This window comes from Barbatula barbatula (assembly GCF_947034865.1).
Source record: "Barbatula barbatula genome assembly, chromosome: 25".
NCBI classification, from domain to species: domain Eukaryota; kingdom Metazoa; phylum Chordata; class Actinopteri; order Cypriniformes; family Nemacheilidae; genus Barbatula; species Barbatula barbatula.
The window spans coordinates 6451265-6477582 of NC_136788.1; the positions used below are offsets into that span (position 1 = coordinate 6451265).

At 43.4% G+C, this 26318-nt stretch overlaps 1 protein-coding gene across 1 annotated transcript; it reads left to right on the forward strand.

Annotated features, from left to right (window-relative positions):
• Positions 1 to 4170: 4170 nt before the first annotated feature.
• On the forward strand, positions 4171 to 26028 carry ush1c (Usher syndrome 1C). The gene is made up of 27 exons (XM_079449715.1): positions 4171 to 4302; positions 5852 to 5919; positions 7676 to 7819; positions 8483 to 8621; positions 9587 to 9695; positions 9934 to 9958; positions 10361 to 10418; positions 10499 to 10602; positions 11169 to 11253; positions 11348 to 11407; positions 11489 to 11545; positions 12497 to 12639; positions 12860 to 12925; positions 13045 to 13196; positions 13691 to 13740; positions 14072 to 14236; positions 14476 to 14592; positions 14666 to 15268; positions 15398 to 15451; positions 15747 to 15860; positions 16873 to 16944; positions 17793 to 17834; positions 17966 to 18019; positions 18131 to 18230; positions 18364 to 18473; positions 25135 to 25190; positions 25772 to 26028. Exons 1-27 carry the CDS (start codon positions 4267 to 4269, stop codon positions 25884 to 25886), a joined length of 2898 nt encoding a protein of 965 aa, XP_079305841.1. The 5' UTR covers positions 4171 to 4266; the 3' UTR covers positions 25887 to 26028.
• Positions 26029 to 26318: the final 290 nt, after the last annotated feature.

The window sequence follows — 26318 nt, forward strand, 5'->3', positions numbered from 1 at the left end:
ATGTGACATCATCATGAGTTAGAAGATAGCAAAAGCCGTCTAATATGTTTCTGCATCTTATATCTTGCTTTGGACAAAAGCGGCTGCCAAATCCATAAACATAATATAAACAAATAGCTCCGGAGCACCCACCCCAATAAAGGGCTTCCAAAACATGTTGGTGGACACTGGAATGGGAAATATGCCAGCATTATATCGATATCCGCTCTATATCATAGCTTCTCGTGATTAAAGGCACTCTCATCCCCCAGCAGGCATTTGGCAATGACAAAAGCTGTCATTTCTCTGTGAGGTTGGAGTGTGCCAGCTGACAGCTGCAGGGCTCAAGCCTAACAGCAGCCCGGCCGCCTGCACATTAGTGCAACCCCAGCGGGTGTTGGATGGGACACTGGTGAGGCCAGTGAAGGGGCGGCATGCGGCTGCGTGAGGGAGACCGTCTCCTCATCAACATGGCCATTGTTCTCTCAAACTGCTCCAAACGTTGGTTGAGGATCATGGGAGATCGATAGAAGTGCAAAAGGTGTAATCTAATATTTACACTGGCTTTGGAGTTATTTGTTGTTGTTTTTTTTCCTAATTGATGGCATTATACATTTCTTAGTACAAAGAAAACAAAGATGCAAATGCCAAATCCAAGATGCATGAACTGTAGACCAGATTAAAGCATGAGTCTTAAGGAACTGTATGAAATAAAATTCAAAATGTAAAAATAAATTCTAGGTACTGCGGGTGACCCTACGTGCCATTTCTTCTGGACACATCCTGGAAAGGATTGTGGGTACGACTTCCGGAGGACCTATTTGTTTAACATTAGAGTTTACTGAGGACACTGTGTGGTATGTGTGCAAGTATTATTTTCGTGAACTGAGATGCTTGCCTTCTGCTGTTACGTAACACCGTTATATAAAGTGCTATCAAGGTGTACTGTATGTCAAATGTCCAGAGATGTGCATGTGTAAATCGTCAGGGCTCACGTTGCATTGTCAGTCAACATATCACCAAATAAAAAATCCACACCGAGAAGTTATTCACACAAGAAACAGATGGGAGTCACAATTATACATAACATGCTTATCACAAAACATGTATTCATTTCTGTTTTTGCAGGAATATTTTTTGCTGTTCGGCACCAGAGCTCGTAATTTGTCACGCAGCAAGACGGATGGATGAGCTGGTTTTGAATTGCCTTGTATAGGAACTTGATATCCAGGCCACCATGAGTTACTGTGGGTGTGTCACAGAATACTGTACCTCACATCTCTTCGGGACACCCATTTCCTAACAACCAGACTTCCAGCAACTCACGGCATGAGCGAATGATAAATCGCTCTGCTGAACATCACTACCATTTTACAAAATACATACCGTAAGAGCTATATTTAAGTACTTATATTGGGTGACTATGACAGGGAGAAATATTTGTTAGTGGTGCTTGCTAAGGAACGCATGTGACATTTCTATAAGAAAACCCCCCATCTCTAAATATGGTTAGCGGCCCCCCGGTGACTATCATGCATCATTTATGACAAAAAATGGGTTTAAATTTAAGTTTTGGTTGTGAAAGCAGTTGTGGGTGCTTTCTGAGTATAATATAGGCCTACTCCATCACATTGTACAGGCCGAGAGCAATATCTGCCAAAAATAACTATAATGATAAATAGTGTGGAAAATTGGTTCATTCATGCCTACAGTTTCGCATTTTAGCACGTGCCCTTTACATTTTAATTGGCTGTCAATGTTTTATTTCATAGAAAAATACCAAAACACTCTGAAAGTGATGCCAACATTGACCTCGGTATCTTTATTGTTGTAGTTGTGTGTGCTGTTCATTTCAATTAAGATTTTTCAATTTAATCTTTATAGTTGGCGATATCAACCGTTGTGTGAACGGGCCTAAAGACACATGCTGGTTGAAAGTTAGACACCTTGAGGCCCACATATTGTTTTTCGGTACGACAGCATTTAGTATAAGTGCTTGACTAAGACATTTGCCTTTTCGCTTTCAACAGCTTCACGATTTGAATTTCCTGTGAGGACGGAGTGTAATGACCACTGGAAGTGTTTAGCTCGGTTTACCTGAGCTGTGTGAGCCAAAAAGAAGTGTGTGAAAGTAAAAAAGAGGACTTGACCTTTTTAATGCAACTTAAAAAGGCAACCAACGCGTGAGGGAATAGTTTGCACCAAAAAAAGTGCCTATTTACTCACCAAAATGTCTTGTGTTGTGTTTAACTGAAAACAAAAACTTTCATTTTTGAGTGAACTATTCATAATCGATAAGCAACGGAAATCTGTCTAGTCATTACCAACTCCAATGATGCAGAACAGCCTGACGTTATAGTATATATGACCTGCTTTGCCATACTGCCACCTAGAGGCTAATGACCGTGCTTGCATTAATATTGTTGAATACCACAGAATGATCTGCTAGTCTAGCTAAAGTTATTAGCAGAGAAAAAAATATTTACAGAAAAATGTATTATACATTTAGCTTTAATCACCGAATTAACGATTACATAAGGCACTTTAATGCACATTTTAACATGCATAGGATACCGTAAATAATATTGTATATACAAATGATTAGAATAGTGATGTAGGTAAAGATTTATTGGCATGGATTTTTTATTTCTTGTTATGACAGGAATAGAAATTGAAACAAAAATAGAAAAAAATATTTACAGAAATTTTGAGAAATGTATTTGAACTTTGATAAAGTTTGTGCAAGTATATGATCCAGATTATCCCAGCATTTTAAAGGATGTTTCAAAGAAAATCTTGATCTCCAATATCTTTCATATCAAATAAAAAGAGACCTTTTTCTTTGTTTCCTGGTTTAAAAAAATCTTATACATTTATAATGAAATGTAATGTTCTTTGAAAATTCAAGCAAGTAATTTACATTTATATTTTTAGCAGACACTTTTATCTAAAGTGACTTACAAAGAGTACAACAAATGATTCGTGATAAGTGCCAGTAGTACAAAGTTTCAGTCACAACGTTTAGGTAAGTCATAATAAAGATTTTAAGAAAAGAGAGATATTTGTTTTTTTATAAGTAAGATATAAGAGGTCTAGTAAGAGGAGTTTTCAGTATATTTTTTAATTGTGTGATGATGTTTTATCTTCTTTAAAACCCCAAGAATCATTTTTGCAATGAAAGTCATGCATAAATCAAGCTGTGTCAGATTCCATCTCAGAATATTCTGTCCTGGCCCTCTAAATTGTGTGCGTCTGTGTGTTTTGATGGTGAGTAGATGAGATAGTATTTCAGGCTGTAATCTCTCCCCATAAGCCTTTGGGTCAGAGACGGGCCTCGAACCCCCCAAGAGCACCTCACTGCCAACAGCTGAACCAGCAGGGGCCAACCTGGCTGCTTCGCCTGAAAAAGAGCACTACACACACACACACACACACACACACGCACGCACGAGAATATGCCCGAACCAACCATGAGGACACTTACAAGCATGCACATTATCCCGTGTATGTGTGTGGTCTTGGGCCTAATGTTTTGTCATGGTGATAAATAATGATAATTGCTAAGCCCCCCTGTACAGCAGGGATGTAGAACACACACAGAATCTGGATAAAACACTGTGAATTACAATTACGCAGTACAAAACACACAATGAAATGTTAATATCACTTACGCGGGAACTGATAGAAACCGTAAGCAGTGAGGTCCTGTTTTGTCTACACACCATAACTGTTACAAATACATAAGGGGGCATACTTTTAGCCTTAATGCACAATAGCACAACACAATGAATATGATCATAAATTATATGTGATAGACAGATCTTAGAATAATATTTGTAACAATTTTCCAAAGAATTCATGCAAATAATTATAATTGTATTAAATGTCACATTAAATAGGAACATATTTAATATATATTTCCACTTTCACAACCATAAAGTGGAGAAATACTTGTTCTGCCTTGAAATCAATATCTTATAAGTTCCAAAACTGTGCTATTTACTAAATTGCCATTTATCATTAAGTTCATCTTTAGCTACTGGTCATGACAAAGTGCTTTTAGCTGCAAAAGCTTTTAAGGATTTATCTACAGAGCTCTGAGATGGTACTGCAACCATAAACTCTCGTGTAATAAATCTAACATCATGATAACAGCAGGCGTGCAGGTATCGACCTCTGACCGGCGCTCGTACTCCACCGAGCGCGCGCGAAACCGACGCGCGTTACCGCGACTTTCGCACGAGCGCAACAACCGTCCGGGACCGTTGACTGACACCGCTGTTCACCATGGAGCGAAAAGTAGCGAGGGAATTTCGACACAAGGTGAGATTTAAAGTGTTATTTTAACGTATCATTCCGCATTATGATTTCATTTTGCGGGACATTATCACCTCGCAAGAATGACGAGGATGGCGGAAGAATAGCCTACTCGTCCACTTGTATGTTTTTCAAACGTTTTAACGTTTAAACTCGCCTAGTTTTCGACAATGGCGGTATTAGTTTCCATAGAGACCGTTGTTGTTGGTTTCGGACCAAAAGGAGATAAACCCAAAGCATCACGGTTCATATTATCGACTTTCCGGTGCTTTTTTCAAATTAGAAAACATGCAAAACATTTCATTGATATATTAGTTTGGATCAAAATTTGGAATTATGCACATTTTATAGGGTTAGATAAGGCAAATGTTCTAGCAAGCGCACAAAACTGAGGTCGAAGGGTAAGATAGAGAATGACGTCATCCGGCGTACGCTTTACTGATTGGCTGAACAGGTGACAGGTGTACTGGACTAAGCATACTATACAACAGGTAGCCTGTTAAAGGTACTTTTGACGAAGTTATATTATAATGTTAGTTCTATTTTGTAAAATAATACAGAATTATCTTAAATATCGTATATAATGTGTTTTCAAACAACATACAACCTTCGTGTGTGTAATATTAGAGTTGTACGATCTGTTCACACTGACACACAATGGACAGTTTATCACACAGCGTTACATGAAGTGACAGAGACGAGAGGTCAGGCGGAAATAATGGCTGCATTTATTGTTGGGCTTTGTAATTGCCTGTAGATGGGGGATGGAAAGCCGAACAACACTTAAAAACAGCCAAATTAAAACCTTTGTATTTTTGGATCCACGTCTATTTTCGATATGTTCGTGTTTTATTGTTGGACCATCGTTCTTTGCATTGTGCATTTGTCGTTTGCTAGAGATTTCATCTGATTTCATTGTTCATGGATATCACGTCATATGATGTTGTCCAAAGGTGGAGTGACATTTGGCCAATGTTTATGACGCCATAAATACCTCTATACCTGATTCCATGTAGATTTTATTTTGCAGTTGACATTTAACAGACATGGCGTTGACTAAATAATCCCTTTTAAACACATTTCATTTGGATGACTTCATATATAGATATTATTACAATATTGTCTTTTAAGAACGTAAATATGTATTCTAAAAATGAATGTAATCGATATTTTTTCTGGGTGTCAACTTTCTCAAAATTCTAACGTTTTCATCGATACACTTATAAGGTTACACTGTTAACAAAAGACATTATCTGAGGCGCATTAACAGGTCCAGTGGAGCAGAACTGTACATATGCTGTTCACAATGCCGGAAAAGATCCACCTGACATGTATAACCAAATCGATGATCCGCCCCCTACGTCTCTCTCTCTGTACCTTCTCCTTACTTGTCTTAGTCTCTCGCTCAGTGAGAGATGTGTTACATCCTTGATTGGCCAAAACGCTTCCTCAAAACATTTCTGCAGCAGATTAGCCGTCACCAGGTAAAGATGGGAGTGAATTTGACTTTGAGATTATTAATGATGATCTGATTGAAGTTTGTGTGTTGGCGCAGGTGGAGTTATTGATTGATAATGAAGCAGAGAAGGACTATCTCTATGATGTTCTCCGCATGTACCACCAGTGAGTAATATTACTTTCATGTGTCCTTCAAAGAAAGTCAATGCTGTGGTTCTCTATTTTGTTTATTCCTTTAGCAGACACAGCCATAAATGTTTAGCTGTAACCACAAAACTCAGGATTTGATTGGGCAATAGCCAAAAAATATTGTATGGGTCGAAATTATTAGATTATTATTTTTCTTCTATGCCTGAATGATGAGGATATTAAGTAAAGATCATGTTCCAAAAAGATATTTAGTACATTTCCTAAAGTAAATATAAAAATAACTTTATTTTGGGGGTGATATGCTATCCTAAGGGCTTCATTTGGACCACTTTAAAAGCTATTTTACAGACAAGCTATCTAACCCAGAGTTTTAAATAGTTGTATCTCGGCCAATTTGAAAAATGTACCCAAAAGACTGGTTTAATTGTCCAGGGTCACGTATAGTTTACAATAACAATGATATAGATTTCAAATACAAATAAAGTAAAACACATCAAATATAGTAGATATTTAACATTTCAAAACAAGGTTAACATATTAAGAGAATTATATTATCTGGAAAATTAAAATGATCAGAACTAGACTTTACATGATAAAAAGGCAAAAATACAGTGGATTTTAATGATGTAAAGGAGGGACCCAGGTCATATCTAGGGACCAGAAAATCAGTCACCTGGGCTGTGCTTTTATTTAGGGAAGTAAGTTCCAAAAAGAAAATCTCAACAACCCTAGCAACATAATTCATCGTTGAAGTAGTGCAAAAACTAACCACGTTGTTCAAAATCAATATAAATGTCTTTGTTCTGTTGAACACAAAGAAAGATCAATATAAAATTCTTAGCAACTGACATTTCTGGGGCATCATTGACTAACATAGAAGGAAAAACTAAAATATGAATCAAAGGGGCCCTACAACTGTTTGCTTTCCTAAGTACTTCAAAATATCAAATGTTGTGTTCAACAGAACAAAAAAAAAATATACAATAACTTTCCCTACTATGGTAGTCAATGAAATTACATTTTCCAAATATCTCAGCAGTAGTGTGTACTGGAAATGTTAAAATGCTGATGAATAATATAATGAGTAATTTTCCAACATGTAATTGTGGTAATCCGTTTATCGAAGGAAAGCTGTATGGTTCATTCAACAGGACAAAAGTATTCTGTGTCTGTCTTTGCGTGTGCAGTTATAAGAACTGATCGATACAAAGAAAACAACCCTTTAGGTCCCGTTTTGTAATCTCAGGTGTAAACCAAGACGTCATTGCTCCGCTGGACAGGTCGGTCACTGCTCCACTGAACAGAAATAAGAGGCCCGATCCAATGGAAAGTAACAGTGACTTGGATCGTATAATTTCCACTGTCCTCCTGCGTTCAAGGGCAGCTATTCTCTCACATCCTTTTGTCTCTGATATCTGAGTCAGGAGTGAAATATCAATGATTCATAGAGCAGCTGCCTCTAGATTCATAAGCAATGACTTTATATGGGCGACCAATGGAAGACAGACGTCTGGGGCTTGAAAAACATTTTTTTTAATCTGATTGATAATGGCAGCAGTGAAAAAATTGCCCATGTATAGTGACTATTTATTTTTAATTGGTTCGCTTGCTTTAGAAAACCTTTAAAAGTAAAAGAAACTGAAAAATAAATAAAATCTGACACACACTCTGTTTGTGCTATTGATTTCATCCGGCTCTAATGCAGCACAAAGTGATTCTGACCGCCTGCTCTTAATCAGGTCCTGCTTAATTTCTCTGCGCTGCCCTTTAGATCAATGGACCTGCCTGTCCTGGTCGGCGACCTGAAGCTGGTGATTAATGAGCCCAAACGCCTTCCACTGTTTGATGCCATCAGACCCCTGATCCCTCTCAAACACCAGGTGCAGTACGACCAGCACACGCCCAAGAGATCCAGGTGAGAAGTATAGTATAATGACAGTTGTTTAGCTTGATTAAATCATGTGTGTGAACAACAGATGAGGGAATAAAAAGATGGAGCGATAGAAGACATTGAAAAGAGAAAGAGAGAAAAGATTGTAGAGCGACAGCCACCCCTCTCGTCTCCAATGAGAGTAAATGGTGTCTCTCATGCTCAGTGAGTCGTGATAACGGAAGGCTGTGATGAGAGTGGAGGTTTATTCAACCGAGTCTGATGTGCAGCATGGGGCCGTAAAAAACTGGATTCTGTTTCACATGTTATCATCCATCCATCCATCCATCGATCCATCGATCCATCCATCCATCCATCCATCCATCCATCCATCCATCCATCCATCCTTCTATCCATCCATCATCTATCCATCAATCCATCCTTCTATACATCCGTACATCCATCCATCCATCCTTCTATCCATCCATCCTTCTATCCATCCTTCTATCCATCTATCCTTCTATCCATCCTTCCATCCATCCATCCGTCCATCTAAAAGTTGTCTATCTATGGTTTGTATAACCATCAGATTAAAGGCTTTTACATTGAAGTTTTATTCTCTCAAACTTTGAGATATTTTTAAGTTTTACTTTTAGTTGCTCTATATTCTTCAGTGTTATTTAATGTTATATTTTCTGTTATGAGCAGAAAGTTGAAGGAAGTGCGTCTGGACCGCACACACCCTGAGGGTCTGGGTTTGAGCGTTCGAGGTGGTCTGGAGTTCGGCTGTGGTCTCTTTATCTCACAGATAGTCAAAGATGGACAGGCAGGAAATGTTGGGCTGCAGGTAGGACAGTAAACTAAAGTTTTGTATAAATAATTTTCAACTGCAGTCTAATTCAGTTGCTACCTTACAGTCTCTATACGATGGTCGTACCATATTACTTTATTGAGAATATAATCTCTTACAATCTTAGAAATCTAACTGGCTGGGTATTGGGAGCAGGGGGGTGGGCATTTCTCCCCCAGGTTTTCTTTTTGCCCTAAAAAATATACAGCAGGCAATTCAATAATTAAAAATTAAATACTTCCTATTTGTATTATCTATTAAATAACGATCTGACCATTTAATCACTGAAAAAAATGGATATGCATGCAATAAATTGTAATTATATATTTGCTATAATTATATACCATTTGGCAGTAGTGCAACATAATGGATGCAATCTGCCATTAAAAACTGGGAAGAAGATTATGTACCATGAACCAGGCCTGCTGTTTGTTGTTTACCTGTCAAATTGTAATTTTGTCAATACACCTTCTCACCACTAGGAGGCGTACTAGACCTATTCATCGACCTATTCATTCATGTTTTCACCTGCAGTCCAAATGATTATTATCAGCCCCCCTTTATGTTTGTCACTGGGTTTTGCAAAAAATAAACAACAACATTAAAAGTAGGCTATTAGAAAGTGCTTAGCAGCTCTGAAAACAGTATTTAATCATTTAAAAACTACAGTGATTTTGTTCTTGTAAAACAGCAAATCTGGACATACCAGATTTCGGAAGGACAGCAATGATATTTTTATCCTTCGTTTAAATAAATGTAAGCGTTATTAAACGACACCAGTCACTTTAAAACATAAGACATCATTATACATGTGTTGACGCATGTGCATTATATTTACATTTATTCATTTTAGCAGTGTTACGTGACGATCATGCATGTATCAATGAAGTCTCAATAGTGCTATTAATATGTGTTAAAGTCATAGTTATGTCATGTGCTTGGTTTACGAATGTCCTCTTCAGATTGGCGATGAGATCGTACGCATTAACGGCTACTCCATCTCCTCCTGCATTCACGACGAGGTCATCAACCTCATCAAAACCAAGAAGACCGTCTCTCTGAAAGTCCGCCGTAAGACCCCGTCACATACCACCGTATTGACTCTACATCTGTAAAGCTGACATTATTACACAGAGCTAAAGATAATAAGCTGTAATTCTCCTGGGGGATTTAATCACAGTTGGCCTGTGATTGATTTACCAGTTCAGTCATTTATATCTTCCATGGGATTTGTCACACCTAATTGTGTTGTTTAATGTGTATTATCGACCGAGTGGGTTTATTGATTATTGTGACTGTTTCTTCACAGATGTGGGAATGATTCCTCTCAAAAGGTAATTTGATGTTATTAAAGGGGTATTTCACCCAAAAATAACATTTCTGTCATCATTTACTCACCCTTTTGTCATTTCTGTCTTTCTTCAACAGAATATAACAGAAGATATTTAGATAAATGTTTTTTACTGGACCTCATTCACTTGCATTGGTTTTGTGTCCATACAGTAAAAGTGAATGGGCTCCAGTGCTGTTCGGTTACCAACTTTATTCAAAATATCTTCTTTTGTGTTCTGCTGAAGAAAGTAACTCATAAAGGTGGTTAAATGATGACAGAAATTTCATTTTTGATTGAACGATAACTTTAATGTCACGATGCTAAATGCAACATTCGCCGAAAAATGGAAACACATATGTTGATTGTCCTAGTGATATTGTTATTAAATCTATTTTAAAATCAGTTCCTCTGAAGACCCTCTGAAGTGGCAGTTTGTGGATCAGTTTGTGTCAGAGTCAGGGGTAAGATGAAGTTATATGTACGTTTGCCATTTTATTTTACACTGACATTAAAACTTGACCTCTGTGTTTTGCTCTCTTAGGAGAAGAAGACCAGTGTGGCTGGTTTGACTTCACTCGGGGGAAAAGAGATCAAGGAAAAGAAAGTGTTTTTTAGTTTAGTGGGCACCAAAGGCATGGGAATCAGGTGAGGGACAAATTTATATTTTGTTGAGTATGCTGTTACAGTAATATAGATGTTTCAGTGGAAACAACATAAATAAACGTTTTGTGCCCCTAACTCAACTTCCAGTAGACATCCGCACTGAATCAATAACTGTTGAGTAGTTTTAATGTAATTCAAAATACAAATAATTAATATACAATAAAATATTGAATATAAAATACATTTTATGTATGTCAATTTTGTCCCAGATTCATACGTCTGATGAAACCGTCCATATTTTAACTTCAAAAATATTAAGTAGCTATTTATCTGTTTTATGGCTTTTATTAGTAATAATTTACATAACGGTTATTTCTAAAACAAATTCAACTTTTTTTAAAGTAATTGAAACTTGTATGTGCAATGGTAGACATGCAGTGTAACCCATGAACCCCCTGCAATTCCTTCGTGAACCCCAGTTTGGGAAACTCTGGTTAAATCTAACCCCAAATAGGGATAAAAATGGCCCAATTACTTTTGGCCATAACTGCTTCTAGCATCTCATAGATCTGTACCATAAATTCTAATGTCCTTTGATTTTATTGTAGCATATCAAGTGGACCAACACAGAAACCAGGGATCTATGTGAGCAATGTGAAGACAGGGTCACTCTCCGCAGAAGTGGGCTTACAGGTAACCAAAACCTGAATCAAAAAGACCTGAGCTACCACTGAACCATGGTATTATATCATGTACAGTAATATACAAATGTGTGTGTGACTTCTAGGTCGGCGACCAAATTGTTGAAGTCAATGGGGTGGATTTTGCTAACCTGAGCCATCAAGAGGTGAATACCAAACAAATATGCTAAATGGTTTTAAAAAGTTCCTCTGCCCATGTTTTTATTGGTAAATACGTGTGTTTCCAGGCAGTGCAGGTGTTAAAGAGCAGCCGCAGTCTGACTATCACTGTTCTCACTGGAGCTGTAAGTAGTTATTTAAAAAACTCCTAAAAACACATCTCTTCCGTCAACACGTCGCTGATTGATTTTTCCTAATTCTCTTCCCTTTCCTTCTTTAAAAAAAAAAAAAGTAGTAATAGTAAAAAATTACTAACCTCACTATTCTTAGCTTTTTATACTGTGCTAGGCTTTAATGGACTAGTTTGATGCACTTATGTATTTTGTTGCCTATGTTGTTGTAATTGCTTTCAATGTTTCCTCATCTGTAAGTCGCTTTGGATAAAAGCATCTGCTAAATGACTAAATGTAAATGTAAATGTAAGTACATTAAGAGCATCAGTACATCAGAATAGTCCAACGCAAAGCTTTTATCTCTCTCAGGGGACTGTCACGGAACAGGTAGTGAAGAACCCAAGCGCAGGCAGCAATAAGGGGTAACACGGATTTTAATGAAAAAACAAAAACCCACGAGGGGGTAAAATCCAGGGGATAACAAAGACAGCAAAAAACAAGAATGAAAACTCACAGAGGGTAACAAGAACAGGATACTACCGCTGGGACACAGCGTAGGGATAGAGCAAACAGTTTCCACGAGGTACAAGATTTACAAGAACAGGCAACATATACAACCAACGAGCAACAAGACAATAGACAAATGGGTATTTATATAGGGAAACTAACAAAGGAGATAACGATGGGCAGGTATGGGTAATAAGACACAGGAGGAAAGCTATACTAGAAACGAGAGGGGCGGGGCCAAATGACAAGACAGGAGAGAACGCATATTATGTTCTGATTGACAATAATATGTTTCTCTCAACATAAAACACGTGGGTCTGTCATGACTCTGCCCCTAGACCAGAAAATCAAGACAAGAGAAGGCAGAATCATGACAGGGACAAGTGTTTAAGAAGGTGCCCATTGAGGACTGGAACTACATGTGATTACATGTGTGTGTGCATGTTTGTGTCTCAGGGAAGCGAGCTGTTTATGACCGATGAGGAGCGCTTGGCGGCCGAAGCTCGACATGAGCTTCAGAGACAGGAGCTTATGCATCAGAAGAAAGTGGCATTAGAGACCAACAAGATCATCAAAGAACAACAGGAGAACGAACGACTGTTAGTCAAAACACACCTTAAAACTACCCAAACTAGACATGACAATGCTTAAATATATTAAAGATGTACCAAAACTATACACAAAAGCAGACAAAACAAACAGCAATCTGAAAACAAAGGTCAACCACGTGAAAAGGCCATACTGCGTCTTTAACCCCCCTTTCAAAAAATGTATGAATACAAAATGATTTTCGTCTTTCATATGTGCAATATTTTGCAGGAGGAAGATGGAGATATCACAGAAGACTGCAGAGGAAGATGAACGCTATCAGAAAGACATGGAGAGGTATGCTCACCCAACTAAATTATTTCTGTTACAATACATTCATTTAGCAGGCTTGTCAGGATCAATTACTGTCCATTTTATATACTGTATGTATCACATGTTTACGTGTGTTTGTGCAGAATTCAAGCAGCAGAGAGGAAACACCATAAAGAATGGGAAGAAGATTGGGGCTCCAAGGAAAAATCCAAAACTCCCTCACGGTCCCCGTCCCCCTCTTCCTCCCCCCAACCACCGGCACACCGGTCACCCTCACCAAAACCTAAAACCTCAAGTATGTTCTCAACAAACCCAATAAACCTATCAACTGCATGTGGTTTGAATGACCTTAACAGATCTACACTAATCTTAAAACAGTATTAAAGGGTATTCATAATGAATTACTTCTTTCCTTGCATGAACGGATGTGCATTTATTTTTGGAATGCATCATCTCTCTTTGTGTGCTCTTTGTATTTCTGGTGTGCACTGTCTGTCCCTTTCTGGTTCCATCAACGTCTGTAGCTGACGAGCACTCAGATGAAGAGGAGGAAGCAGAAGTGAGTGAAAGCTTCATATGCCAATCTAGATACTGGCATCACAGACATGCACTTCTTTTGACAAACCTGGCCTTTTTCAACACAGATTCAGTACATACAGAAATGTGTGTAGACTATCCTCTCTCATTTTGTTTGGTTGGATCTTATCTTGGTAGCTTTGAAAGGGTTGAGGAGGGTTGGTGATTTGGAGTGTTTGCGTGAGACTCACAGTGTTGCTCTTGCACTTGTAGCATTCGGTTGGTTCTACCGTTATGAAGGGAAGTTGCCTACACTCAAGAAGGTACATTGTGTGCTGCAAGCATGTTGTGTTGTTTTGGTGTGATCTAACTGTGAGATATGTTGTTCCTCATGGAAACTTTGAATGGGCATCTAAAGTTGGTCCGCATTGTATAAAGCAGTCCAAACAGGCCACTATCCTGCAGAGTTAAACTCCAACCCCAAACAACACCTAAACAAGCTCAATGGAAAGTCTTACCTGAAATGGATTTACTCAACCTAAAATTACTACTAGGGTTGGAACTAACCTTCCAGTACAGTGACCTTCAGGACCTGCGTTAATTAGTCCTGGTATAAAGTCCGGGTCTTTTCAAACCATCACTTTGGGTATTTAGAGAGGAAAAGAGACAAAGAAGAAAAAGAAGACGTCCAAGACTGACACTCTTCCGGCAGAGAGAAAGAACAAAAAAGAGATGGAGTTTGAGCTGAAGCTTGCAAAGGAAAAGGAGGAGATACTCGAAAGAGAGAAGCAGATGAAAATCAGCAGACTTCTGCAAGAGGTACTGTTGTGTGTCCTGACTTTGCACTTTACCTTTTGTCTGGTTGGCACTATTGCTTTTATTACCAAATATTGTTTTAATATCCTCATGTTTATGACGTTTGAATGAAAATGTAGCCATAATTGTTTTGACGTGCCCTTTCCAAATATTCTTGGACTGCAAGAGTGCATAAACGGGTTGCCATGTAAAAGATATACAATAGCTTCCATTTCTGAGTGTGGCTTTACTAACTCAACTAGGTATCAGAGACTGAGAGGGAAGATCTAGAAGAGTCAGAGAAGGTGCAACATTGGGTGGAAAGGCTCTGTCAGACCAGACTAGAGCAAATCTCCTCAGTGGAAAATGAATCTCCGGAGGTAAACACCATAATAGTCCAGTTCGACTAAGTTTGTTGGTTAAGGGTTTTAAGCAAATAAAATGTATCTCCAGATGTCTCCAACACGTTCCCCTGCATCAACCGGCCCCAGTAGGAGGAGATTCCCTGGAGGTCTGACGCTGGCCACCACCGACCTAGATGACTTCAACTTAGATGAGGTGGACCAGAGTCTGAGACAGCCTCTGAAAAGACTAGCCCCAACTTCACCCACATCCAACCAGGCTCCACCCCCATTACCACTCCCTCCACCCTCACCCAGACTTTATCACACATCTAACCACCATCCTCCATCTCCCAGAACACATCAGCCAGTACAACACACCAGACCAGCTCCACAGCGTCCGCCCTCCCCACAGGCCTCTAGGGTACCCCCTTCCTCAATAGGTCGTTCACGGCCACCCCCCTCTGCCCCGCTGTTCTCATCTAGGGCTCAGTCTTCATCTCAGCCCCCTCCCCCTCCACCACCTCCTCCTCCTCCACCCCCTCCTCTACCCCCTATGCACATGGAGGACAAGTACCATGCAAAGTCGTCCAACTATCCTCATTCCCCAAGTCTATCTGAACAAGGCAGCAGGTTTAGTGAAAGTGGTTACCGGCCGCGAGGTGGCTTCCAGTACACAAGCCACAGCAATCTCTCACACCCACCCAGCCCGAAGGTTAGCATAGTTAATGTTTATTAGCATGTGGGGATGACCATCATGCATTTGTATGTTAGTGTTGGGGATCATCAATGTCACTGATGTCTGCTGTTGTTAGATAATTGAACATTTTATCTTGTGGCCCAGGTGATGAGAAACACATCTCATGCCAGCAGAATATCAACCTCTAATAATTCACTGGTGAGTTTAGCTCATGTAAATTATGAGTTTTGGATTTGCCCCCTCTTTACGCTTATAACGCATTTGGTACTTATAGCTGTAGCAGGTGAACTTCAAACATATTTGCTAAAAATGAAGGCTGCAATTCAATATATTCATTATATGCTGGGTTGTTTCAACCCATAGTTGGGAAAAATCATAGCCGTTGAGAGAGAGTCGCATGTCCCGTGATTCATTGAGCCTTCACTTAGTTCCAGGAAGTTATGTGTTCTCTTTGATTGCTTTATTTCTTTCCTTTTTGTTAACCTCTGCATAGAAAATAGCCCCTAGCCCTCCCAACCAACGGAGACAGATCAACCCTGTCATGTCCAAACCCATCATGCTTCCAACTCATACCTCACACAGACCCACACTACGCTCAGAGACTATGGTAAGACAAGACGTGCACTTGTCCTTGTTTGTGGGAGGTAAATGCATGCAAAAGGTAACAGCCCTGACTGATTTGATGTTTGATTGTTGCTTGTTTGAGACTCCCTGATTATAATGAGTATTTGAGACTCAAGAGGGACCACAAAGATACAGCTTTATCCTCTCTGATTGCACCGATGAAGAAAAGAGAAAGACAGAGGAAGAGGAAAGAGCGAGAGGAAAACAGAAATGCATTACCCTATGCGTACAAAAAGAGACTTAAAATGCCTTTGATTGATCAACCTGACAAATTTAGATTTGCCTGTCGCTGCCTCTGTAAGACAACCAGACCTGCTCAATCAGATCACAGGGAAAGCCAATCGCTTTGACTGTCCTTGTGCCTCCATAATTAAATGAATGGGTATTTGCCAATTTGTGGTTATTTTAAGAGGGTAACAAGAAGGGTAAGAGAGGATAAGATCCTTATTTATTAGGGTTAATGATGCTTGCTAATGCAAGCATGCTTACTCATAGGGATTTCAACTAACCTATTATAGAGACAGTTTAACCAAAAAAACATGGTCCTCATTTATTAACCCTCATCCTCAACACAAAAGAGGATTTTTTGAGAGATCTCAGTGGTTTTGTGTCCATAAAATGGAAGTCAATGGGGTCAATGTTGTTTGGTTCCCATCATTCTTCAATAGATCTTTCGTGTTGTGCAGGAGAAAAAATGGCAAGATGGCTTTTCTTCCAAATTATCCATTACGATATACCCTCACTATCAATAGCGAGCCGTACGCAATTGAACAATTTTCAGTGTTACTCAGTGCATCCAGGCAGTCAGTCTATTTGTGAAGCTAACAGGCGACTGAATTCAAAGACAGTAAATAGACCTATTTAACAAGTTGACACAAACCTTTTATGGCTTATAATGAGATTTTATATAAGCTCTTAGTGTGTTTGTGTGTGTGTGTGCATGTGTGTGTGTGCTTGTTGTATTATTAAGTCACTTATAATTACGTGTGTTTCAGCCCCAAGAGATGCTCAAACGGATGGTCACATACAACACGTCCTTTAAATCCACCAAGAAACAAGTAACTCATCGTTGCAGTGTGTCAAACTCTGGTCCTTGAGTGACGTCTAAGCGTGTGTTTGCTGCATGTGAATCCTTTAGCGGTATATTAGTGAAGGATACTGGGTAAATGCATCACTCTGGTTGCTTCCAGTTTTGACAACGATTCAAAATGTATAATAAAACCGAGCCAATTTCCCCTTTTTCAGAGCTCAACACTTCCTTCCCATTAAAAAGATACAGAAAGAGATAAGAAAGATCACCAGGGTACATTTTACATGTGCAGCGTTTTCTTTTTTTCTGTACCTTGAAGGCTTTCAAATGATCATATGATGTAATCTATAGATGAACATCATGCTTTTGCCTGTATGATTAGGATATTGGACTTTTTCAGGTAAAACAAAATTTGTTAGCATTTAGAGCCCTCCTGACAAGTCTTCTCCTGCTACGTGTGCTCAGTCACAGGCTGTATATACTGCACAAATAGCAGAATCAGACTGAAGACTATTATTATTATATATATGTCGCATAACTGCGAGGTACTATCTGTGTGTTTTTATGAGGATCTCCTCTATGACTTGTTGCTTCATTGGAGTGAAAGCTTGATGTATGGCACTGTAACCACATGTTTGGTTCCAATTGTAAAATTGTTACAACTTTCTATGAGTTTAGGCTGGAAAGGCTTTCATTTAATAATCACATCAAAATATTATCACAGATTGAAAGGTCCATCTAGCTACCAATGATCCAACCAAACAAATGCACCCTTTCCTCACCATTTGTTTCTGTACTATACTTAGTATATACTATACTATGTAGATAATATAATTTTGACAAACAACAAACATTGTTTTCTTTTTCAACGCATTTGGTTTGCAGGGATTTCAGAAATATGTGGATGATTTTGATCCATATTCAATGGTACAGTAACATTTACTGTTATCTATACTGTTACTATCTGTATTTTGCTTTTTGTAATTTCATCCTGAAAACTGTCTCACAACGTGCCTCAGTGGAATATTCTTTATACCGGCTTTGCTGTGTGTTCACAGTTCACGGCTGAGCAGATAGCTGGAAGAGATGTGCGACTTCTGAGAATCAAGAAGGTAAAATAGGACATAGGAAACAAGAGCATTTTATTGAACATCTGTAAAAACAAACAACGACTGGGCCAAAGCGCAATTTGATTTCTTTATTCTCTCATCTGTATTGCTCAGGATGGAAAGCTCGATCTGGCTATAGAGGGAGGCATTGACTCCCCACTGGGGAAGATTGTGGTGTCGTCCATCTATGAAGGAGGTGCAGCAGATAAACACGGTGAGTTGCACAAAAACAATTTATACATAATGATCAACATTATATTCACTTCTAGCCATCCAGTGCAGTGGCTAAGCGGGTTTCTGTGTTATTGCTAATCTTGTGTGGGGTTCTTCTGTGTGTATTGTCTCAGGTGGGGTTGTGGCCGGTGATGAGATCATGGCCGTGAATGGAAAGATCCTGACAGATGCGACTTTGGCTGAAGGACAGACCTCAATGGCTCAAGCATGGAACAGTGGAGGGGTACGCAACTCATTACAACAACAACCCATCAATTTAAATCAGTTGATCCGGTCTGAACAAACAGCTGAAAACAATACAGCTCATTTAATATTGATTGCGTGTAAACATTCATAGCAAGCAAAAAACCTCCTACAACACCCTAGCAACCAGATAGCAATCCTAAAAACAATTACTGTTCCCCTTCAGTCGGTCTCTCGACGTTGTGAGAGACTGACTGGGGTTTGATCTTGAGAACCTACCTTCTCCGAGATAATTAATTCTAAAACGCCAATGGGCCTGGCGAATGGACGCGCACGCCAGTCTCCGCCCTGTGCATACGGGTACAAAGGAAGATGGCGGCGGTCATTCACTCATCCTTTGTTCTTCGGAACCTGTGTGTTTGCTGATGCTACACGCGATACTCGACTTCGAGAAAACTTTTAACCTGCTGGATTTATGACGCCGAGCAGCGGACTTCCCCTTTCGGTGGACTTCCCCTGGGCGTTTCGGCAGAAGGCTACAGACCTTAAGAGGTAAGTCCCTCCGGCTACGAGCATGTCTCGTAGCTGTATCCTTGGGTGCGACAGACTCATCCCGGAGTCTGACGGCCATGATTCCTGTGTCAGTTGCTTGGGGCTCAAGCATGCTGAGGCAGGTTTCACTGATGCAATGTCCCTTGTGTGCGGACATAGCAATCAGGGTGTTGCGGTCACGGTTGGCTACGTTCTTTCGAGCGCTGCCACCACCCCGTCTGTTTCCCAGGCGTGTTCAGCTGCCGTTTCGGCGAGGTTGACCGCTTTGGCGAGCGGCGGGGGTGATTTAGGGACTCCGTTAGACGTTGCTACGTCAGCTGCACGCTCGCGGACCATCTATACCCCTTCACGCTCACCTGGTTCGTCCCCTACGAGCGGCAGACGGCCGTCTCATAGTGGTAAGACTTCGCACACGGATGATGACGTTATCTCTATCGCTGCGTCGGACAGCTGCCTGCTGGCATCGGATGCGGAAGACTCCTCTGATCTCCTGTCGTCAGGCAGTCGAGCTCCGGAGGAGACTGACGCTGAGATGTCGGCCATGCTTTCCCGGGCAGCCGCGTGCATCGGGTTGCAGGGTGTAACAACATCCTCCTCGGAACGCTCGCGGCTAGATGCGCGGTTTCGGGGGCGTGGTCAAAAGCCACGCCCCGCTCCATTACCATTCTTCCCGGAGGTGCATGACGAGCTCGCCAAGTCCTGGAATGCGCCCCTTTCGGCGCGTTTCAGGCCGGAGGGCTCTGTGGCTGTGACTTCCCTGGTTGGTGGGGCGGCTAGAGGCTATGTTGACGTTCCCCGCGTGGAGCGTGCAGTCGCGGGCCACTTGTGCCCACAAACAGCTGCCACTTGGGGGGGCTCGACCTAGACTCCGTCCAGAGCATGTAAGCTCTCTTCGTCACTCGTCGAAGCCTCCGCTCTCCACGCCATGGCGGTCCTCCGGGTTTTTCAGGCGAAAGTCCTGAAGGATTTGGACGGCGGGAAGTCCGACCCAACTCGTATGAGTGAGCTGCGTACTGCCACAGACCTCACGCTACGAGCGACGAAGGCCACGGCACGTGCCCTGGGTCGGCCGATGTCCACAATGGTGGTCCAAGAGAGGCATCTGTGGCTTAGTCTTGCGCGGGTGAGCGGCGCCCAGAACGCCCGTTCTGAATGCGCCCATCTCGCAAGCAGGGCTGCTTGGTGATACCGTGGAGGACGGCAGTTCTCCGCGGTCTGGAAGCAGACTGAGGCGATCGAACAGATCCTACCACGCCGCAACGTGCCCGCCAACAGGTCGGCATGGTCTCGGGCACAGCCTGGTTCCCAGCAGCCCTGCCCTCCCGCGGCGGCCCTCCGGTTGAGGAACCTCCTAGAGGACGACCCACCAGAGACGTAGCCCCCGCGAAGAGGGCATCTGTTCCCCGTCAGCAGCAGAGGTCCTTAAAGCGGCCCTGACGGGATGAACCAGGGGGAGATTTTACTGGGCCTGAATCCCGGCCTTTCCAACGCCGGATCGGAGAAGGACGCTGCCTGCCGCGTTCCATCGAGTCTGGGCCCTTTTCAGGGTCCGGCGCCCACATACTCACAAAGAGACAAATCTCCCCTGGGTTTTCCTCCACAACACTCTCGTCCAGACGGTGTATTGGATGGATCGGGCCGCCGACCGCAATCTCCCCCGGACATTGCGTCAGGCCGCCTGAAGCAGGTAAACATACAGAGCCGTCAACCTCCCGGGGGGTCCCCCCTGTGCGAGGTGACCGTACTGTCAGCCACCGAACCAGCCTCCCCCGGCACGGTGAAGCAGATTGTCCCTCTGGTCCCGTTGTCGCGGTTCTTGGGCGCTTGGTAGCGCACCAGCCCGTCACACTGGATAGAGAGGACAGTCCGTCTCGGTTACTCGATCCAATTCGCCAGGCCCCCCTCCAAGTTTCGGGGCATTCTGTACACCTCGGGGCGAGGAGAGAATGCTTCCGTACTTCGGCAGGAGGTCGCCGCCCTTCTGGCGAAGGGTGCGGTCGAACCCGTCCCTATAACCGAGATGTCGTCCGGGTTTTACAGCCAGTACTTCATCATGCCCAAAAAGGCGGGGGGCTGCGGCCCATTTTGGATCTGCGGCGCCTGAACAAGCTGCCGTTCAGAATGCTGACGCAGAGGCGCATCCTGGGCTCGGTACGTCACCAGGATTGGTTCGTGGCGATCGACCTGAAGGACGCGTACTTTCACGTCTCTATTCTCCCCCGACACCGGCCGTTCCTACGGTTCGCGTTCGAGGGAAGGGCGTATCAGTATAGGGTCCTGCCATTCGGTCTGGCCCTGTCTCCACGTGTTTTTTCCAAACGAGTCAGGGAGCAAGCTCCTGTCAGGGAGCAAGGCGTGCGAGTGCTAAACTATCTCGACGACTGGCTTATCTTGGCACACTCGCGAGATGTGTTGTGCACGCACAGGGACCTTGTGCTTCGGCACCTAGACCGTCTAGGCCTCCGGGTCAACCAGGAGAAGAGCAAGCTCTTACCTCGGTATGAAACTAGACTCTGTACGTATGTCAGCACGTCTCACCAACGAGCGTGCACAGTCAGTGCTGCGCTGTCTGAGGTTGATCAGTCAGAATCCCTCGACGCCGCTGAAGAATTTTCAGAGGCTCCTGGGGCACATGCCGTCCTCGACGGGGGTAATCCCTCACGTGGTTTATGCACATGTGGGCGCTTCAGCACTGGCTACAGAGTCGGGTTCCCTAGACAGCGTGGCATGCCGACACCAGGCGGATTACGGTAACGCCCCAGTGCCTTCGCACTCTCTTACCCTGGTCAGACTTGACCTTTTCTCCGAGCAGGGGTTCCGCTCGGACAGGTTTCGAGGCGTGTCGTGGTAACGACAGACGCCTCCCTGCAAGGGTGGGGTGCGGTGGGCAAGTGGACAGGTCCCCGACTGCGTTGGCATATCAACTGCCTAGAGTTGTTGGCAGTCCTTCTGGCACTGAGGAGGCTCCAGCCCCTTGTGCAGGACAAACACGTGCTAGTCCGGTTGGACAGCACGACTGCCGTGGCGTACATCAATCGCAAGGCGGCATACGCTCACCGCAGTTATCACAACTCGCCCGACGCCTCCTCCTTTGGAGTCAGCAGGTGAAATCCCTGCGGGCCACGTTTCTTCCGGGCAACCTGAACCAGACAGCCGATGCGCTCTCTCGACAGTGTACTCCCCGCGGAGAGTGGCGACTCCATCCCCGTGCAGCCTGGCTCATGTGGGAAGCGGTTCGGCAGGCACAGGTGGACCTGTTGCCTCCCCGGACTCCACCCATTACCCGCTATGGTATTCCCAGACCGAGGGTCCCCTCGGCACGGATGTCCTAGCACACAGCTGGCCGCGGGACAAGCGGAAGTACGCCTTCCCCCCAGTGAGCCTCCTTGCACAGGTCCTGTGCAAGGTCAGGGAAAAGGGGCATCATCTGGTGAGTGGTGCCATACTGGCCGAACCAGACCTGGTTCTCGGATCTGGTAGATCTGACGACGGCCCCCCCTGGCCCATTCCCCTGACGAAGGACCTTCCGCAGGGGAAGGGCACGTTGTGGCACCCCAACGCAGGCCTCTGGAACCTCCATGCCTGGCCCCTGGACGGGACGAGGGCTTGCCCGTTAGCGGTCCGGGAGACTGTCTTACAGGCTAGAGCCCCGCCTCTAGGCGGTTATACGCTTATAAGTGGCGCCAATTTGTCCTGGTGTTCTCCCCGGGAGGAGAACCCGCGGAGTTGCCTGATCGGATCAGTGCTGACCCGCAGGTAAGTATCCCCGTCAGCACAACCTGGTCACCAGGTTCCTCAGGAGCGCGAGAAGGGTGTGTCCACCTTGGCCGCGCTCCGTACCCTCTTGAGACCCTAATGTGGTCTTACAGGGCCTTGGTACGGCCCTGGTGAGCCCCTAAGAATTGCCAATCTTCCTCAGTTGGATGAAAGATGCACTCTTTCTGGCGCTCACCTCCATCAAGAGGGTGGGGGACCTACAGGCATTCTCTGTGTCCCAAAGGTGCCTGGAACTCGGGATTGGTAATTCTCACGTGGTCCTGAGATCCTATCCCGACGACGTGCCCAAGCTTCCCACTACTCCCTTCCGGGACCAGGTGGTGAACCTGCAGGCGCTCCCCTCTGGAGAGGAAGACCCAACCTTTTTATGTGTTGTGTCCAGTACGCGCGCTGCGCCTCGGTCTGGACCGCACACAGAGCCTCAGAAGCTCTGAGCAGCTCTTTGTCTGTTCTGGGAGACGGCACCCGGGGGGGCTGTCTCCAAACAGAGGTGGCGCACTGGGTACCAACCCAGGATCGCCGTGCCCGCTGGCAGTGAGAGCCCACTCCACTCGTGGGCACTGGCACAGGGCGCCTCTCTGGCAGACATTTGTAGAACTGCGGGTTGGGCTACGCCCAGTACCTTCACGAGATTTTACAATCTCCACGTGGAACAAGTTGCAGCACATGCCCTTAAACGCCGCCAACGTTTAGGGTGGGCTCCTGGTTTGGGCGTACGCCTGCGAAAGCGCCTTCTCCCCTCACCAGGTGAGACTAGTGCGCTATTGTAGCCTACCTACTTTCCCCTCTCGGGCGAAGTATAGGCATTCCATCCATCACTAAGCATTGCACTTGGTAACAGACTGAGCGGAGCCGTCTGTTAGAACCAGGTCCGTTATAGGTAGAGCCATCCCTGCTCAGGCAGACCCCTGTATTAGGACTAGTGCCCCATACGTAGTGACTCCCCTCTGGGTCGTCCCGTGTGTTGAATTCCTCACTCAGGATTTCCCGATTGGTGAATCTGTGACCTCCCCGCCGGTGGTAATCCCACCTGGATTGTCCCCCTATTCAGGCTAACACCTTTCCGCATGTTGTTCTCCCCGCCGGGGAGACCATGTCATGTCTCCACATGTACCTCCCCTCCGGGTAGGATGTGGCCTCCGTAACGCACTCTTCTAAGAGGAGAGCAGTGTTTCCCCAGTGTTCGGCTCCGGACAGCTCCTCGCTACTAGAGGCGTACGCCACTGTCCGTGAGGCCGTCAGTAGAGGCTTCTCAGTATGACCAATACTATATGACTGGAAGATTACGTCTCGCGGTAGCACTCTTGTGACTCGCTAGCCCAGTCAGGGTCGCTCCGCTAGAGGTCGTGATATCGGTGCAAGCGCTGTGGCGTTTAAGATTGATCCCCAGTCAGTCTCTCACAACGTCGAGAGACCGACTGAAGGGGAACGTCTCCGTTACGTCTGTAACCTCGGTTCCCTAATGGAGGGAACGAGACGTTGTGACTTCATGCCACAACGCTGCACCGAATCACTGCAGTGAACGGGAGTGCCCTCTCAGGTTCCTCAGTACAAAGGGTGAGTGAATGACCGCCGCCATCTTCCTTTGTACCCGTATGCACGGGGCGGAGACTGGCGTGCGCGTCCATTCGCCAGGCCCATTGGCGTTTTATAATTAATTATCTCGGAGAAGGTAGGTTCTCAAGATCAAACCCCAGTCAGTCTCTCACAACGTCTCGTTCCCTCCATCAGGGAACCGAGGTTACAGACGTAACCGAGACGTTAGTGCACATTAGTAACCTCATAGCAATGCTATAGCAACCACCCTAGGAAGTGACTTCTGCATGGATGTAATAATAATAATAATAATTTAGCCTTCATAGTTACCTACTATCCTTATATTTACCCTTCATTTAAATTTCCATCATTCATGAAAATACCATATATTTGTATCCGTCTAACATGTCATTTTTTATTGTATAGTGCATACAGCTATAAAAGATAAAGTATACACCTTTGCTCACATCTTACTATATTTCATTCCATTTGACAAATTTATGCATTTTTCCTCCAATAATGACCCCATTATGCAGTGTAATAGTCCTATAGATTTTATATTTTATGTCTCCCCCAAAAAAATATGTGTTGCTACAATTACTTCATCAGGCAGCATAAAATATAGATGAGGTGTTTTAGCAGAAAATAGAGTTACAACATATTATGACGTTGTGTGTTACATTTATCAGGCTATGCTGATGTTACTGCAGTCTTCTGCGATCATATAAGTGTGGTTTTAAGTAAAGACTAATTTTTTTGAGTTGAGATTACATTAGACAAGTAAATCATATTTGAATCAGACTCTTGATGTGATTTTTCTTTATGTTTGTGAGCAGGACTGGATTGACTTGGTGATCGCAGTATCCCCACCCAAGGAATATGAAGATGAAGTGTATGTATTTATTTACATTTTACGCATTTGGCAGACACTTTTATCCAAAGTGACCTCCATTGCATTATCCTATACATTTGTTTCTAAGTATGTGCAACCCCCTGGGATCAAACCCACGACCTTAGCATTGTTAACGCCATTCTCTTATCACTGAGGTACAGGAAAGCATTTATTATTCCTCATAATGCACTTATATGATCCCAGTATAATATCAAGCAGTTTTACCACAAAGAAAGAGAAGAAAGGGCAGTTATTGATTCATGTCTATGGTTGGCAAAATTGCACATTTGCAATCACACTGATAACAAAAATATAGGCTAAATTATTTTCAAGCGATTACAAGAAACAAACCGGATCTCACTGGAATTCATAACTATTTTATGAGGTCATTTTCGCCGTGACATTATGTTGACCTGTGTCTCATTTTATTGGGTGGACCAGCTGTCAATCTGAGTGGGCCAATCACACCCTGGCCCTCATGTAGCCTCGCCACTGATGTGCTCCATTCTCAGATGTGCCAAATAATAAAAGTTTAATTGTGCAAATGAATAGTGAACCCATCATATCCTGTATGTCTTTAGCCCTAAAGCAGCATCAGTCAGACCCACTGCAAAGAATAAGGTTTTCCAAGGCAGTGCCCCTGTGTACAGGCAGGGCTATATGCTTCAGATGCGAGCCCCCAATCCCACACCCTGATCGTCCAATGCCTCGGTGGTAAAGCCCCCCAATCCTCCCGCACCCCTCTGGGATGAGCATTTGCCTCATGTACATGTGACAATCTCTTTGTCAATGCCGAATCCAAGATTTCCTAAACCTGGTGTGTAAATAGTATCCCAAATTATTCTGGTGTGATATTGATATGTTGATACTTAATAAACATGAAATAGTTTTACATGTTGTGTATATAAAGCTGCATTAGTTCTGATTGATGTTGTTCAAAGGGACGGTTACATGTCATGACACATGCATTGATTTGTGTTTCTTTGATCTAGTTCGTGCTACAGTTTGAGCTCTGTTGCATGTTTTTCACAATACTGTCTGAATGCATAAAAAGACTTTAAGCCTGGGTGACCAGTATTTATTTATTGTTTTTGCTCTATATTTGATCAATATTCAGACATATCAAAG

Coding starts and splice junctions, on each gene's coding strand:
- ush1c (XM_079449715.1), top strand. CDS start 4,267: ATGGAGCGAAAAGTAGCGAGGGAATTTCGACACAAG. Junction 10,603..11,168: donor ACCAAAGGCATGGGAATCAG/GTGAGGGACAAA, acceptor ATTTTATTGTAG/CATATCAAGTGGACCAACAC. Junction 25,191..25,771: donor AAGGAATATGAAGATGAAGT/GTATGTATTTAT, acceptor GTATGTCTTTAG/CCCTAAAGCAGCATCAGTCA.